The 17,886-nt window shown below is 37.3% G+C and overlaps 1 protein-coding gene across 1 annotated transcript; it reads right to left on the bottom strand.

Moving 5' to 3' along the window:
- Positions 1-3,170: 3,170 nt before the first annotated feature.
- On the bottom strand, positions 3,171-17,645 carry LOC146314439 (macoilin). Its single transcript, XM_084737447.1, has 11 exons — positions 17,311-17,645; positions 15,364-15,505; positions 15,124-15,250; positions 13,593-13,716; positions 13,068-13,246; positions 11,445-11,910; positions 10,885-11,043; positions 9,513-9,683; positions 7,710-7,836; positions 5,379-5,553; positions 3,171-3,890 (listed from the first exon to the last, which is right to left on the bottom strand). The coding sequence occupies exons 1-11, from the start codon at positions 17,385-17,387 to the stop codon at positions 3,700-3,702; spliced, it is 1,938 nt and encodes a 645-aa protein (XP_084593573.1). The 5' UTR covers positions 17,388-17,645; the 3' UTR covers positions 3,171-3,699.
- Between the last annotated feature and the right edge of the window lie 241 nt (positions 17,646-17,886).

Genomic DNA, 17,886 nt, shown 5'->3' with positions numbered 1-17,886 from the left:
AGAGGATTTCCACCAATACAATCCACACAAAAAACTTTTTTTAAGCCTGATTTAAGTTGTTTTGTCTCATGTTTACGACTGCGGAATGGGTGAAAAAAGAGACTTTGCCAAGATAATGAAGTCATTTTTGTTCATCAGTGTTTGTTGTTGTAATACTCATCTTGGCCACAAGAGGCTGAAGTGCACTGACCATGATCTAAGTCGAACTTTGAGCCTTCATGGTTTTTATTTATTGTGAATTTTAATCTCCCTATGAACTCTAAACCATAAGCCTTGAGAGGCAAATGAGAAACAAAAATCCCTGTTGATCCATTTCCTAAATCTGACACATTGTTTCCTTCCTTCCTGAAACAATAGCTCAGTTTCTCGAAACACAAAACTGTAAAGTTTTGTCAAAACCTCAAAAATCACTTGTGACAGCTATCATATGAATATATCTCAGAGCATCAATTTAAACACTGGTGTGATCAATTTAAAACACAATTGTCAAACTACTTTTTGTCCTAATTCAGGATGCAATGTCATGTTACATCCAGTATAAAGACTGTTTATATATTCCATGAATATATCATATAAATATTGCATTAACACAATAATTGTATTAGCATAGGATACAATGCGCATTTGTTTATTAACTGAACTCCAAATGGGTTCAGAGTAACTCAACCCAGAGTTCTGAGAGCACACAAATGTTTGCTATGCTGTAAGAAAATGTTGAGACTGTCTCTCTGGGGGTGTGATGATCTGTTTGGGTGAAAAATTAACTGTGCTCAGAGTTAAGCAGTCTTGGAGTCTTGCTGTTGATAGATCAGTTTTTCAACTTTTTAGCATAGTTGCAATTTTTGTGTATGCATTGAAGAAAAAAATGTTAAAACAGGTGAAAGGATGATCTCTGTAACCAAACCAACTAACACAAGAGAGGAAAACAAGATGGATGTTAACTTGAACTAATGTAAAGGAAAAAATAATTAAACTAAAAATAACTAAACTCCCCCAACAGGGCAGCAGATGGTCTGACCTGATGAACTGCCACAGGATTTAACAGATCTCTGCACTTGGCTGCACCTTTTGCTTCTCCAGGAAGGGACCTCCCACCAGCATGGTAACTCAAACTAAGGAAGACAAAAATGATTAATTTAACAGAAAATAGTTTGTTCTAACTCTACAATGTGGAAATGTGTGCGCTCCATTTAAACAATTTAAGACTAAAAGTAAAGAAATAGACTATAAATGAAATAACTGAAGAAGAAGAACTTCTGGCATAGTTTTATCTCTAAGATTAGAAAATGAAGTTATGTATTTAGTAAAATTATGTAAACAGACAAATAAAATTGAGACAAAATTCAATTGTTCAAATTATTTATACAAAAAAACACATCCTGGTATATCAGGAGCGTGATCTCTACCCTCAGAGCATCACTGTTGGAATTAATTATTTGTTCAAAATTTTAAGAAACTGTAGCCCTTGTACAAGTATATTCATGTACATACTTAAAGTCACAATGTGTGCTCAAATAACAGTTGAATAAAACACATTTCATGCTGACAAACACGTTGCCGTACAAAATTACAGCAGTATAATAAAAGTACAGCAAGACTAAAAAATATTTTTGATATAAAACACCCTAGAAACACACTCTAAATAAAAAAGCTACCAAAATGGTGACATCCAGTTCATGAGTGTTTTTCAGCTGCGTGGGTATTTTCAATTCTGTACATCGTGAGTAAAAAAAAAAAAAAAAAAAAAAGAAACAAAAAACTACAAAAACAGTACATAGCACTTCAATTCAAACACATTACTCTTTCACATTAAATTTGTGTTTTTACTTCCCAGTTTGTAAGTAATGTATAGAGGCACAGTAATTAAATTCATGAACCATGTTTGGTTGACACCAGTCCTTGTTATTCACAACTCCACTTTAACTCATGGACGAAGTCTAATTCTGGCCGACCGAACCAAGTGGCAGCCGTTCAGTTTGCTTTTTTTTTTTTTCACACTTTCTCTCTTTCCAGGACTTTGCCACGGTGAAGCCGAGAGCTGCCAAACATCAGAATGTACTGTAGCTGTCAGGTGAGACAAAGAGAGACGATCACAGCTCCGTTCACTGCATCGACTCAACTCTATCGGGTCACTCCGACAATTAAACATCACTGCAAACTGTTCCCAAGAAAGACTGCAGCCAGGAAGATTCGTACAAAAAAAACAACACTTGTTAAATCGAGATGTCCGCAACTCTGAAGGGTCTCATTCCAAAATACTGTGCGTTTAAGATTTCAAAAAGTGTTAACTTTGATGAGCACGACTTTCATCTGAACTCAACTAATCTTAATCCACTATTTACAGGCACAGACAAGAGCATCCTGTTGCATACTTCCCTAAAAATGAAGAATATGCTTTGAGAGATTGTATATACTATATTGGTTGGGTGTCATGTAGCTAATCCAATAAAGCAGCCACTCCAAAACTTAAGAATGCCACGGCCAAATTTGAAATCTGAAACTCTTCTGTGGCCCACCCAAACCAATAATCACAACTCTGATCAACACACGAGACTAACTGTATCAATGACGAGATGTAAGACTTGTTCCAATGTTCACGTCACAGGGGACTATATTTGGTGTAACACCTGTTAAACTAGGTCAGATAAGTGAAGAATAACTTTTTAAATAACTTAAAAATGTTGTATTTATTTATTCACTTCTAATGACCTTTCAAGGCCCACCAGAAGGCGACGGCGCGCACTTTGAGAATCACTGCAATAGAGATTTATTTTATTGTTAAAATTCAAAGGAAGCCTTTAAACACAGCTACTGTGAGTCGGGCTTGGAGATAATTCTATTCCATATTATATTTTCTCATCTCTCTGTCATTATATTAAATTGACACGTCATGTCACAGCACGAAATCTTAAATGTTTAATTTGACATTTTTAATTATAGGAAAAGCATAATAAAATTTCTGATGGCTGAATTCCATTTAGCTGCTTCGGTTTCAGGGTCCGGGTAGTGATGTATTACAGTAAATATATTCTCCTTTAAAGAAGCCAGTTGATGAGAAACTAGTTTGTTATTCTCGTATTTGTTCTTATTTGGTTGATGAAAATTGACCATTTTAAGCAACAGTTGCTGCCTTCAAATGGAGCTCATGAACTCTTAATTACGACATATTCAGTCACGTACACTCGTTTTCAGGAAACGTCCACTCACGAGGTCATGTGAACTCTTAAAACATGAACCCATTTGAAGGCTGTTTATGTTCAGTACCTCCAACATGGCTGACCTCTGGACTGATGACGTGTCGTGAAAACACGGCTGGCTCACTGTCACGGGACACGAGTCAACAAATCTGCTGATTAGATCCTTTTGTTGTAATATATATATACTGAAGATCATTTGGCTCAAAGGGATGAACAACAATAGCTCTGCATATCAGACACCTTATTCTGGAGTGAAACTCTTCAACCCCCGATGTGTGATGATGAATCAGGAAATATGTAATCAATAATGTCACGTTAGCACCATCAGTGCGGCAAAAGGCATTCGACTTGTGGAGGATCATTCTGGTTCCACTCATGGCTGGAAGTAGATGACCTTGTGGTGTCATTTAGCTCTGTAATAAAATCCATTAGCCAATAAAGGTTTTTGGCTAATGTGGTCTGCCAGAGAGGTCTGAGGATCTGAAAAAGGCGATGGCGTCCGTTACTTCTTCAGACACTGGTACATCAGTGCTCGTGGATTCAGCATGTAGCGCTCAGAGTTGAGTAACTTGGTGAGATACTGCGGCACTGGAGGCCGAGGAGCCATGTAGGAAACACCAGGACTGACAGCCATCACCTCGGCAATCTTCTGCTTCATCTCCCTTATTTCCCGGTCCTGCTTCATCACTTTATCTGCCAGACAGAAACAAAAGTAAGATATGAGCGGGTGAATTCTGCGGGACGCCGCAATTTGGAAAACTCCAAGTCATTTAATGTTTTCATATTAAATGACTTGAAATATGGGCAGGGCTGCACCAACAAGGATTAATTTTTAAATTAAATTAAATCATAGTTTCCATATGTTTGTCTTTATATTGCACCAATCTTTTTAGCCACCTTAAAATCAAGAAAGATTAAATTTAAACCTCTCTTTAAACTCTTTACTTTAAGCCTCGATTAAATTTAACTCTGTCACAACTAAACATTAAACTCAAATGTAATGTGTGATCTTGTATTAACTCTAAACTTACACTTGAGGAGGTTCAACTCATCTCAGATTAGATTATTCTTTGTTGGTACATCTCACTCAAAATATAAACATCTTAGCATTTCTTCTCTTCCCTTTCACAGCTATAAAAACTATCCTTATATAACAGGGCTGTCAGTAGCTCAGTCTGGATTTGACAGAGTTGGTTGTTCAGCATGTTCAGATGCCAAACATTGAAGTAGAGTAATATTGTACAACACATCTGTGGCATCTGAGAAAATAAATGCATAAAATGTGGAAGGTTTATTTCATTCATTTCCATAATGTATCATGTCTGTTGAAGTCTGGATTAAATTTGTAACGGGAAAAGATAAAAAAAAACTGCTCAGGCAAAAAAAAAAAAAAAAAAAAAATGTAATGGCAAAAAATGTGTTTATTGCCAGTCTTACCAAAATTTGTTTTAATTATTACTACTAATGTTCTAATTCCATTTTTGGGGAAAACTATATCTTAATCAGACATGAAAAGGTTTAGCTATACCCTAAGCCTAAGCACTGGTAAATTTTCTTTTTCAACAAATTCATTAAATAATTGCTATCAGATGTATCAGTCAAGTCCGTATCACTTCCAAATCAAAGCTAAAGAAGAGTTATGGTTTTAAAAATTTGTATTTTGATAAATATTTAGAGAACTCCTAGCAAATTTAAAAAATAAAACTGCTAATCATGTCAACTATGCTGTTATATTGATTAAATGTTCATAGGGACTGATCTAACGTTTGTTCTTTGCGTTTCATTATTTTGTGTCTTGTGGAACTGACAAAATTCAAGTCCTTGGCCACAAAAAAATGCTATTTAATACAAAACGTAATTCCTAAGAGGCCTGTTACAAGGTTTAATAACCAAGAATTCAAACAAAAATCGTAAACAAAGAAATCTTGAGGAAATAATTCACTGCACATCTAAAGATAAAAGAGTGGAGCCAAACTATATTGCTTTATGGCCACATGGTGGTGCTGTTGGATGCATATTTCCACCAAAAGCTCCTCACTTATCCCTTGGTTCTTGGTCTACTTTTCATCCAAAATAACTTCCTACTTTGATGCCAATTTTTGAGATTTCTTCTCAACAATAAATTTTTAAAAGTAACCCCTTTAGTGGAGGCATGAAGTTGCATAAAGAGACGGTGGGAACCTTGAGCGATTTCCAGCTGCCTGCGGGCGTCTCCCAGAGCTGAGAACAGGTCCAGTTTGATGCGAGTCTCTGCGCTCAGGTTGTACTCCAGATGTTGAGCTTTCTCCTGCATGGCTGACAGAGTGGACAGCAGCATGTCTGTCTCTTTCTCCACACAGCGGTATTTTCCCAAAGCCTGAGTCGAAAAAAAAAAAAAAGACATTAAACCATAAGAACGTGTGTAAAACATCAAACATCAGTGGAGCTGGTGCTTTGGTTTCCTGAGTACTTTTGTCTTTTTTAAATTTTTTTTTATTTAGTGATTGTCAGTGATGTTTCCTTTGCCTTCATGTGTTTAAGTTCATTCACTTAGAGAACCAAAGCTCCATAGAGAAAACAGTTAACACACACTGATGATGAACTGGCCAGCCATTCAAAAAACACAAAAGCTGCACATTATTTCAGAGATATCCTGAGGGATGGTTCTTTCTGTGTTAAACATCAACTTTAAACAGTTTCTAACATTTTGAGGGAGGTGACCTATATTTTTTTATATTAAAGGAATAGCTTGGGTCATTTGAAGTGGGATTGGATGAGGTTCTGATCAATAGTCAATGTATTACCTATACCTTCCGGTGTGAAGAGGCAGCAGGAGTATCAGTGTAGGAAGCTAAGCAATGTACTGCTGTCTAGATGGTCAGCAGCAAAATGGATTTTATCACCTGAATAAAGGCCTACCAAGAAAAAATAAATTAATATTAGTTTAAGTGTCCACTATATTTAGAATATTTTCAAAGATTTACCTTGCCGTCAGACAGCCTTATCCAACCTGAAATCTGAATTTTAGGCCTTAAATGTCTTAAAGTGAGTTCAATATGAGTTTTTTGAAGTTAACGTTATATATAAAGTTACACTGACAGTCTCATTTTTAAATCTGTTAAATTGGAAAATATCTGTATTGATCATGACATAATAAAACTACAAAACAAAACAAATACACAACCAATAATCACTAATGTAAACTATGCAGGGTTAAGTCTTATATTGCCCGATCTGGATTGGCAGATTTCATTAAGAGATTAATTAATATTAATTAGTAAATAAGAGATTCATTACCATACTTTTTGATTTATATATGGATATGAAACAGGTCTTAAATTGTGTTCAGAAATGTCTTTAAAAGTCTTATGAAAAGTCACCAGACTCCTTAAGGAAAATAGTTATTTTACCTCTAAGGTCACAGGAGTTGTTTGTGTACCATCGCCTCAATTGCTTAGTGTTTTTGTCTTACTGTGTGACTTTGGTGAATCTGAACTAAATATTTAAAACACCAAAGTCACGCAATAACACAAACAAACTAAGCTTAGCTTCCTGCACCAGTACTCCTGCAGCTTCTCCAAACTGGGGGTGTGTCGACCACCATCCACTGCAGCAAATACTAATCCCTTTAAAGCAGTGTAATGTTTTTATGAAAGACCTGGCTTCTGTTTCAGCATGCTTCATGGAAATCAAATACCAAACAACACAACAATGTACAACACCTGATGCCAAAACAACAGAAACAACCAAACAATATTACTGCATACTCATATGATGTCAAAGTGCAATATGCTGACTGCAGGTAGGGCTGGGCATTTTTACTTATAAATATTATCAGGATATTTTCCCATATATATCTGAATATACACATTTTCTCTAAAATACCACACCGTAAATTCTCAAATAGTGCAAACACATGATGATGTTACAGAATATGATGCATTGCTGTAGATTAACTACCCAACAGTAGGGCTGGGCAATGTGGACAAAACCAGATATCATGATATTTTTGACCAAATACCTCATACTGAAACTGATGTAAATTGTAGGGATGACCATTGGTGCTCTAATAAAACGTTAACATAGTGAGATTTTTTGATAAATAATCAGTAATGTGGATATAATGACTAAGTGGTCAAAAGCAAATAATTAAGTTCAGAAAATTACATCACTTTACTGTAATACAGCCTCTAAAACCAGGATAAGACAACATTTATCATGAAGTATTGATATCCAAAATATCCAGAATCTAAGATGATATCTAGTCTTATATCACGATATCAATATAATATCAATATATTGCCCAGCCCTAACTGCAGGCCAAAAAAAAAGCATGTCCCCAATGAAAACCACTCAGTTTTGTAAAACATTTTACAAATAAAATGAACTAAAGAAATAAAAATCAGAAATAATTCAAACAGCAAAACAACTACATGACCAAACTGAGGACAACCAAGTACAGTACTGCACCACTGAAGACTCACAGACACTTAAAGTCACAAGTTCATTCCCAAATAGTGTAAAAAAAGATACCTCAACATCACTCTCTAGATCTACCACACGACTCTCTTTGACTTGACACTCCAGCTGTAGTTGTTTGTACTCTGTCTCTAGATCTTTAACCCTTTTCTTTAACATTTGGGTTTCACAGTGTTCTTGCCTGGTGTAGGAGATGGAGAAAATAACAGTTTTGAGCTGTCAGAGAGGGGTTTTAGTGGAAATGAACACCAGTTCACACAGAAAGAAACATGACATTAGCACTTTCATATTAGACTTGTAATGAAGATGGTTACATTTAATGCAAATAAATATATTACTCTGCAAAAACTAGTGGTGAAACGGAACATAGTTGGTCTGTAATACACCTTGATCATGTCCCACAGTTTGTAAACCGCAGATTAATGCCAATATTTAACCATCATAATGTGAAATACAGTTGTAGTGCCACTGTTACTATTTATGTGTTTTACTCTGAAGTGCAAATTTTCCCGGTGTGTAACTAATAAAGGATTATCTTATCTTGTGATTGGGTTAAGAGCAACTGATTAAAAGGCTGTCACTTTAACCTCTATTGAGTGAAATCCCGGGGCATTTTCATGAATGTGACAGAAAAACTGGACATGCAAGATTGTGATGTTTATCTGCAACATTCATCTGCTCTCTGTCTTGTCTCTTTGCTTGTCTGTGACGCAGACGTTAGTGTTGATAGGCTATTACTCAGGACATCTACCCAATGAGACTGTTAGTAAGTGAGAAGAGTATTAATTGACCACATTTTCCCTTAGGAAAAAAAACCCACTTGAAACTCCACTTGGGAGTTTGCCCTCATCGGTAAGCCCAGGAGACTGTAGCAATACAGACCTTTTTTCTTGTAATACTCAAGTCACCAGTGCACTACTGCGAATTGTGCTGGAGCTGCCATTAGTTAGTAAGCTCAGTTAGCAGTCCTGTTAGACTACGACACAGCCTCCGAGACAGACGGAGGCCAGTTTGACGGCCAGGAATATAGTACCTGAGGGGTTTCTGAATCTGAATCTGAATCCAGGTATGATGAAGACATGGTGGGTTCAAGCAGATCAACGGTACTTGTGTAAGGCTATACAGCGTTGAAATGAGCTAACAAAATGTTCAGTCTCCTTGCTGGTTGTTCTGAAACATTCAGATTCGTTACCACTTTATATACAATCTATGGTGACAACAATGGACAGTGTAATTATTTTAAAGTTTGCCCCTTTTTTGCTGATAATGCGATGCAATCTGAACCGTTAGTTTTGTGATCCGTTGCACCCCTGGTACAAAATCATCTGTACATTAAACAGTTCAACATATGAGAAAGTTGCTCATTTACTCTCTTGCCAAATGATGAGATGAAAGGATGATAACCACTGTCATAGTTGTCCTTTCAATATAAGGTTACAGTTGCAGTTAGCTTAGCACAAAGACTAGAAACAGAGGGAAACTTTTTAAACTTTCATTTAAGTGAGATCTCATTTATTTTAATATGTTAAAAAAAAGTGTATAAACAAGAATGTGTAGTTTTATGGGGGGTCCCATGACTATTTCTTTCTGTTTCCAGTCTTTATGCTAAGCTAAGCTAAACAGCTGCTGGCTCTGGCTTTATACTAAATGCACAGACATGAGAGGGGAATCAATCTCCTCACCTAATTCTAAACAAGAAAGCGAAAAAGTATAATTAAAATTATTTTGTCAAATGTTTGGTTACACACTTCATTTAATTACACTTAGTAGCAAACAACTGCAGATCCAGCTTTACTTTTGAGGCACAAAGCCACATCTGGAACAAGGGATTTGAAAGGTTTGATAGGTGTCATTTACCTGTTTGTTAGACTCCGTGCTGTACTGGCTGCTTCCTCCAGTTTCTGAGCCTGAAGCTCGGCCAACTGTTTCTCAACAGAGAGTCTGGCCTCCGTCTCTGCTCTGGTCTTCTTCTCGAGCATCGCACTGCTCTGTTTGTCCCTCTGCTTGGTTTTAGTCAGACAAAGAATCCTGAGGGAAAAGCATAAAACTAACTTTTAATAATATCAATTAAGTAACCTGCTCAGTCTCATACGTCATTTAAACATTGTGAGATGAAAACAAGCACTACAGAGCCAAGCCACTCAATGATTCCCACTCCTATCCACTTTTTAATACTAGAATTGACTTTCCTGAAAAAATATCAGCTTCTACCTGCTACATAGCAGTTTTTCAGCATTTTACTGTTTCTCTTGTTGTATAAGTGCAGACTTGCTGACTGCCAACTGATGACAGGTTGCCATGATACCAGGATCTGGTTATTTTGACAGATATTACAATTACAGAAAATAGGAATGATAATTTTTGCATCAAAATTTTCACTTATTTTTCTTTCTTCTTTTCTTTTTCACTTTTCACTAAAAGAAACTTAAGTTAAATCATCTTTAAATAATTAAAAAAAATAAATTATAATCATGATGATACAACATTTGTTGTGGTCTTTTACAAACAAACATGTTTTTTTCAATTTGGGGACAAGATTTGTAGGCCAGGGCATCTCTGCAGCACAACAGAAATTCATGCAGCTTTTGCAATTTTAATATTGCACTTGGCAATTTTGCAATTTCAATAATTTTTCAATTTATTGTCTGGCCCACAAATGGACTAAATGAACAACATCTAAATCCAAAATCAAAAAGAGTGGATGGTTGTGAGAGAGTGGGTGTTAATACTGTGAAAATTAAGAAACAATTACCTTGATAAGTCACTAAAATAATCAAAGCATCCTGATCAAAACTCCAACTCATGCTCATCACACTGATTCACAGGGTCAGATTGTGTTAAAGTCGCCCCAAATCATATGAATAAAAATGAAATACTCACATGAGTTTAAGATCTCATGTTGTGAAAGATTAAGATTCAAGTAGTCATCATTGATTTATGGGCGTGAATTATAGATGAGAATTGTGAGCCACAATCCCTCAACATGAAATATGTCTTTATGTGATATTAATTATGGCCCAGCTTACAAAGAGATCCATCAGTCCTTTTGAGGACTAAAACATCTGCCATGAAAACATTTGCTTTTACAGACAGCTGCAGTTCTAGCAGCATTTCTGCTTGCATTCATCCCAGTCTTACTTTTTTATTTATAGACTGATGTAATATGTAAAACAGCCCACGGAGGGAGCCAAAGACAGGCTTTCGGCGGTGGATCTGGTGGCCGACTCACTTGCTCTGGAGCAGCATGTTTGACTGTCTGAGCAGGGAAACCTCTGGTCTCAGGCTCCTCTCGCTGTTTGTCAAGTTGCAGATGTGACTTCGCAGCTCCTGCTCGCTCTGCCTGCTCGCCTGCAGCTCGCCCTTCAGCCTCCTCAGCTCCTGCTCCAGCCTGAAAGTCACAGGCAAAGAAAAGGATGTTTTAGTTTGGATTTCACCTTCACATGCCTGATTTCAAATGTACTGAACTAAAGTTAAACTGACAGTTTGGTTTATTGGAAGTGGGGTTGGATAAGGTCCATAGTCAGTGTATTACCTACAGTAGATGCTGGTTGGCACGCCCCCAATTTGGAGATGCAGAGAGGGGCACCAGCATGAAAATTAAGCAATGTCCTGCTGTGGACAGCAACAAAACATATTTCAGCCACTTAAAAGAAAGTCCACCTAAAACAAATAAATGTGCTGAAGTGTACACTACATTTAGAATATTTTATTTAATACACTGACTATGGAGAAGTACCTCATATAACCCCACATCAAATAATCTGAACTATCCCTTTAGCAGTGGCATACTTGGTTATCTGTTCAGCATGATAAGTCTGAGCTGCTGCAGCACTCTTGTCTGTTATGTCCCGGTTGGGGCTGACTGTTTTGGAGTTGGATCTCTGTTTCTTCTCAGTCCTCCCTGCAGGTGGTGAAGGAGTGTTCGTGCTGCCTCTGCGGGCTTTTGGCGAGGAGCTTTTAGCCGACCGTGTGGCTTTGCTTCCCTGCTCATCTTGAGGTAGATTTTCCGGGTTCGTAGAGGATTCTGGCCCTCCTGCCCCACAATGGGGCAGCTCTCTGGACTCAGGAGCAAGTTTGGATGACGATGGCCGCCGATTTGATTCAGCTGACCTCGCGTCCTGTGATCCCTTCTCTGATGCTCTCTCCTCGCTGCGGATCTGGAGGCACTCCACAGTGTGTCCCTCATCATGGGCCACTACGGCGCCATTCTGACACTGATACTGAGTCGACTCAGGCTTCATCTTCCATTTGGAGCCTGCAAGTAAAGGCAGAAACAAAAAACTGTCAATATCATCACTGATCTGAATTCTGCAGCTGGGATGTGAAGGTGAGGGTGGAAAGACATTCACAGCAGGACTGACTCATTTGTACTCCTTCCATAACTGATATTCTCTGATATTTATAACTGAAAACAATGCATTACAAAGTATGAAAATGAGCAGCCACATATTACTGTTGTGCTGCCACAAATCAACAACACCTTTGCAGACACTAGTGTTTTGGAAAATAAAACTGTGGCTGTCTCTACAAAATATTTGCTGCCACGTGAGTTCTGTCATCATTTTCGATTTTGGATAAAACAAAACGGGAGTTAATTGCATTGTGTAAGACTCATTTGCTGAAAATGACAACACATTATCTGAAGAGTGTGTGCAATAAACGGTTAGTTTGGATTATTTGAAGTGAGGCTGTATGAGGTACTTATTATTAGTCAGTGTGTTACCTACAGTAGATGGTGGTCGGCGCAGCCTCAGTACAAGCAGAGAGAAGTACTAGTGCAGAAGCTAAGCCATGTACTATGGACCATGGACAAGTTCAGCAACAAAAGGTATTTTAGCCACTTACAAAAGGCCCATGTAAAAAAAAAAAATACAAGTTTAAGTGTGCGCTATATTTATAATATTTTCACTGCTTTATCTTGCTGTCAGACAGTCTTTTCTGATGGGAAACTGCTGTTCTCTCCAAATCAACCAGACTCTACAGGTGAAATAAATGATTTTACCTCACAGAACATGAGAGGTGCTGGTCTGCCACTGCTTTGATGTGTTAGTTTGGCTGCGTTATTGTGCGCCTTTGGTGTTTTAAAATCATTGGATTGGATTTACCAATTTACCAATTACCAATTGTTTATAATAAAACAAGTGCAAATTCATAATAGCTGTGACCACAAACTAAACAATTAAACAATAAAAACTGAACTGAAACAAGTGTCCAACTCTAGAAACTAACTGAAACTCAGCGGAATTGAAAACAAAATAAAAACAGAAACTAATGAAAAATACTGAGCTATAATAACTTTGGTCCGTATTTGAAAAAGTTTAAGAAAGATACTGGCAAAAAAAAAAAAAAGATGAAACATTTCATGATGTATAAAAATGGTGTGTGTATAAATAGATGGTGCACGAGACTCACTGCTGCTGCCATCTGTGCCAGTCTTGGGGTAAACCTGCAGGCCTGGAGGAAGCGAGTGCTGCAGGAGGTGCATGTGAAAGTCATTCTCACTCTGCACTGCTTTCTGTATGCGCAGCTTGAAGATGTTGGTGAAGTAGCAGGTGGCATAAAACCCCAGATATACTACAGGATATCCAATGCTGAATGTGAATACAAACGGGAAAAGACACAGTTAGAAAATGTGATATGAACACATCTTGGCTGAACAGATTTCTATTATTAATGCTTATAGCTCTATTCATAGATTTTCATCTTCATCTCGTGAACACACTTTCATCACGTACTTGATTCATCATTAGCTAGTAGCATAAAAGTGATTTACTCCTGGAATCTGTGCTGCACAAACATCAAGGCAATTCCATTATATCACACAGGGGATTAATAAAAGTTTAATACTAAATCAACTGAAATGATTTCATGTAAGAAATCCAAATTCTGAAAATTCCTCAAAGGAAGAAGAGAGTGATTTTTATTAAATTAACATACCAGTGTGCAGCAAAAAGATGAGACAGGTTGGCATGAGAGGTTTTAAGGTCTTTGAGTCGTAGTGAAGCCTCTGTGTACACGAGCAGAATCCACAGGGACACCGTCGATATGCAGATGCCTTTCTCTGCAGAAACGTATGAAATAATCAGATGTGAAGAATTCTGTCACATTTGTTCAAATAAAATCACTACTAATTCAATTAAATATTGAGCAACATTTCCATTACAAGCTAGATTTGTCCCAATTTTAAACTTTGATGCAATAGTCTAAAAAAAAAAAAACTTGATAACATGGCAAAAACAAAATAAGTCCTTGGCACACACAAAAGAATTTCCTTCTTTTTTTTTTAAATTAACAACCTGCACACAGTGCTGGAGCAGAAAAAGTCACTGAACACTATCTGGTTTTGCTGCAAGCCAAATTCAGGCAGAACAGTAAAAACTGAACTGAACTGAGGTCTTGAATGAGCAATTACATGTTTTTTTTTAGAGCTTTGGTGCTTTCAACACTATAATTTATGGATTAGTATCATTTTAAACAGTTGGCATTGTAATAAGTATTGACATGTCAATACTTTTCTTCAAACAAAACTGCAAGAAGTTTAGGGATTTTACCATCTACAATCCATAATACCATTAAAATATTCACACTTTGGAAAACTGATGTCAGTAAATACAGTTTGTTGCTACATTTACAAGTGCAAGTTACGACTCCACCATGCAAACCAAAAGCCATATATCAACATCATTCAGAGCGCTGCAGACTTCTCTGGGCCCGAGCTCATCTGAGATGGACTGATGAAAAATGGAAAAGTGTGCTGTGGTCTGATGAGTCCACCTTTCAGATTGTTTTTGGAAATCATGGATGTCGGGACCTCTGGGCTCAACAGGAAAGGGACCATCCGCACTGTTACCAGCACTAACTTCGAATGCCAACATCTGTGATGATATGGGGGTGCTGGTAGTCCCCACAGCATCATGGGTAACTATCATATCTATGAAAGCCCCTTTCATGTTGAGAGGTACATACAGGTTTTGGAGCAACAATACCAAGACACATTCTGCACGTGTTACAACAGTGTGGCTTCATCAGGTAATAGACCTGTCTCTGTCTCCTACTGAAAATGTGTGGATTGTTGAGCACCCAAAGATGTATTTAAGGCAAAAACAACTTTCAAAATTTCAACAATTTGTGTTCTCAGTTCCCAAACACTGCAAAAAGGTAATGTATAACTGTGGTAAACACACCTGTCCCAACTTTTTTTTGTTGCAGGCATCAAATTCAGAATGACTGTATATTTACAAAAAACAATAAAGTTAATTAGTTTGAACATTACATATGTTATCTTTGTACTGTATTTAACTGAATAAAGGTTAATTATTGCATTCTCGTTTTATTTCCGCAATGTCCCAACTTTTTAGTATTGGGGTTGTACAAACAAAGCATAATTTGAATGAGAGGAGCAAAGTTTGGCGTTGTTTGTCATATGTGTGAGCAAAACAGAACAAAACAAACAATAACTCATACTCACCCGTGTGCCATATGTAATTGAATAATACATAGGTGCTTGCCACAAAGAACAGCCAGTGCAAAGGAACAAAAATTAAACAAAAGATGTCCAGAGTGAAGGCAGCACAAACAAAAACAACACAAATAACCTGCAAACAAAGAAAACATTAATTTCAGTGAGAAGGCTCTGAATTCAATATGTGGGATTATCATCATCTGGGCCACTGCACACAATATGAAATCACAAAGGAGGGGTCCTCACCAGCCCATGGCAGTGGAAAGTGGTGTATACACTCCCAAAGAACAGCCAGCATGGCCACAGATACTCCAGTCTGAATTCAAGGATGAAATCTGCCAGCAGCACCAGCGTCCACATCATCATAAACTTTAGGACGGTGTACGCACTGCAACGAGACAAAGGAATCGTACAAAAGTCCATCACTGCGACTATTATATACCTCAAACATCAGCTGGGGGGTGTGTTCAGTTTGGACAAATGAGACACAGATTTGTATTCTAGCTTCTGATTCTAGTAAATAAAGACACTTCAGATACAATGACGCCTCTCAAGCCCAGGCACTGAACACAAACAGAAGCCAAAACAAGACTGGAAATCGGATACACGTTGCTAAACCTATAATTGAGCAGCTGCATCCTAAAAAATGCAGTCCGTCCTTTTAAGTAGAGGCCTTAAAGAACAATGACTGTTCCCTCATTCGTTTTATTAGGCGACCACGAGCCAAACAGGGGCTGTGGTTTCCTCCTTTGTTCTGCTCATCCATAGGCTGCTATCACATCACCCCTTCTTTGTTTGGTAACCATGGCAATATTTCATCTGGAGGAGAGAGGGAGCACCACAGGATCCCACTGCGTGTTATAGTCCAAATCTCACTTTTTAATATTACTGATATAAAGTGCATTTGAATTTATGCTATGTGTATTTTTTATGATAAATACTACGTTATTCCACAAATATAATTAAGCATTTTATCTGAAAGAGTGAGGAGGGACAGGAAAGGGAGGACCACAGCATCTTAAATTCTTCATACGAGTTTATAATTGCTGTATAATTTTAGGGTACTGAAAGAGTATGTTTTCATGTATCTAATTTTAAATAGAACTGCCAAATATATAAATTATTCCACAACAACAACAACAAAAAAAATTAATGGTAAGGGAGGAGAGAAAAAATTAGGACTGTAACTAAAGATTATTTTCTTGATTAATTATTTGCTATTTCAGTTAATTGTTTATTCTATAAAATGTAAAATAATTGTGAAAAATGCTCATCACAATTTCCAGGAGTCCAAGGTGACATCTTCAGATAGCTTCTTTTGTTCAAACAACAGTCCTGAACCCCAAAACTCTTCATTTACTGTCATAAATGGCAAAGAAAAGCAGCAGATCCTTACATATAAGAAGCTGAAACCAGCAAATGTTTGACATTCTTGCTAAGAAAACGACTAAAATGATTAATTGGTTACCAAAATAACACACAACTAATTTATTGTTGCTAAAGCTGTGTTTTAAATTATCTAAAGAAGCTTAAATTTGCCTTGAAATATTACCAAAAGATTGTATTTTAATTTATCTCACAGGTATTTCTTTCAACCATAGCTCCCAAGTATGCCAAAGTTATTACACAATAAAGTGAGCAGGAATTGTTGCAAATACATGAAAAAAATAAAATAAATAAAAGAGAGCAATATTTGCATTTTTGAAACAGTTTATTAAACGGTTTCCAAGTGGTTCCTTTCCTCTGAGGAAATATTTGCTTGTCTGGACTCTGTCTGGACGTTTTTAAAATGTATTTTATTTTAGCTTACTGTAAAATACAGTTATTATTTTACAAGATAAGCATAATGTGTTGAAAGAACGTGTGTAATGTGGCCTGAGGATGAGAGGAGACAGTGTAAAAGCAGATAAAACAGCCTGAGGAGAAGCAGGCCGACGTTAACTTGCACAGCTGCTGCTGATTTCTGTCTTTCTGTAAACAAATGTCGGGGATGAAGTAACTCGCACCACATTTCTACGCCTCTGTCAGCCGCACTGAAGCCTGTTAAAGCTCCAGACTGGCCCGTATTAAAACGAGACACACGGATGAAGTGATGGGATGTGAGGCAGACAGGTGACGACGGCTGAAATTCACACAAAGACGGACGACGGGCACCACAACAAAAGCATCAACCTCCGCCAGGCGACTGGCTACCTTTCAGACAGCTTCTCCGTTATTTTCAGTTTTTTCATTTTCCGTAGCCTGTTCGCGTCCACATAACGTTTCTTCATCTTATGGCTTCTACTCCCTCCGTGCTGTTAGTTTTCACACCGCGGCAGCGGCAGCGGCAGCGGGGAAAGAAAAAAATGAGCACAAATAAACGGAAAAAAAAAAGATCCCTCCTGGTGGAAGAGGATGTTCAGTTCAACCTGTGATGATGTCTGAGGGAACAAATACAGGCGACCAACGGCTCTGCGCATGCGCAGTGGGGGCTGTACCTACAAGTGTTCATCACAGGAGGGGAGTACATCAACACACTGTACGGAAATATAACTCAGAATTTTTATGTAAAAATAGTTTGATTATAGGTACATTTATACATATATATAAAAGTAGATTTTAAGCGTAGATTTTTGAATGTTTTCTAACATTTAAAACGCCTGAGATTTTTAATCCTAAAGAAAACAAAGAGGAGTGCCTTAAGACTATCTGGTTTAATTGCATTATGTAATGTTTAACCTTCCTTTGAAGTTAATTTGATTTAATAGTAGAAGTGTTTTTATTTTTGCC

The sequence above is a fragment of the Lutjanus erythropterus genome, chromosome 15, assembly GCF_056507025.1.
Source record: "Lutjanus erythropterus isolate fLutEry1 chromosome 15, fLutEry1.hap2, whole genome shotgun sequence".
NCBI lineage: Eukaryota > Metazoa > Chordata > Actinopteri > Lutjaniformes > Lutjanidae > Lutjanus > Lutjanus erythropterus.
This window is presented reverse-complemented; position numbering and strand designations above follow the sequence as displayed.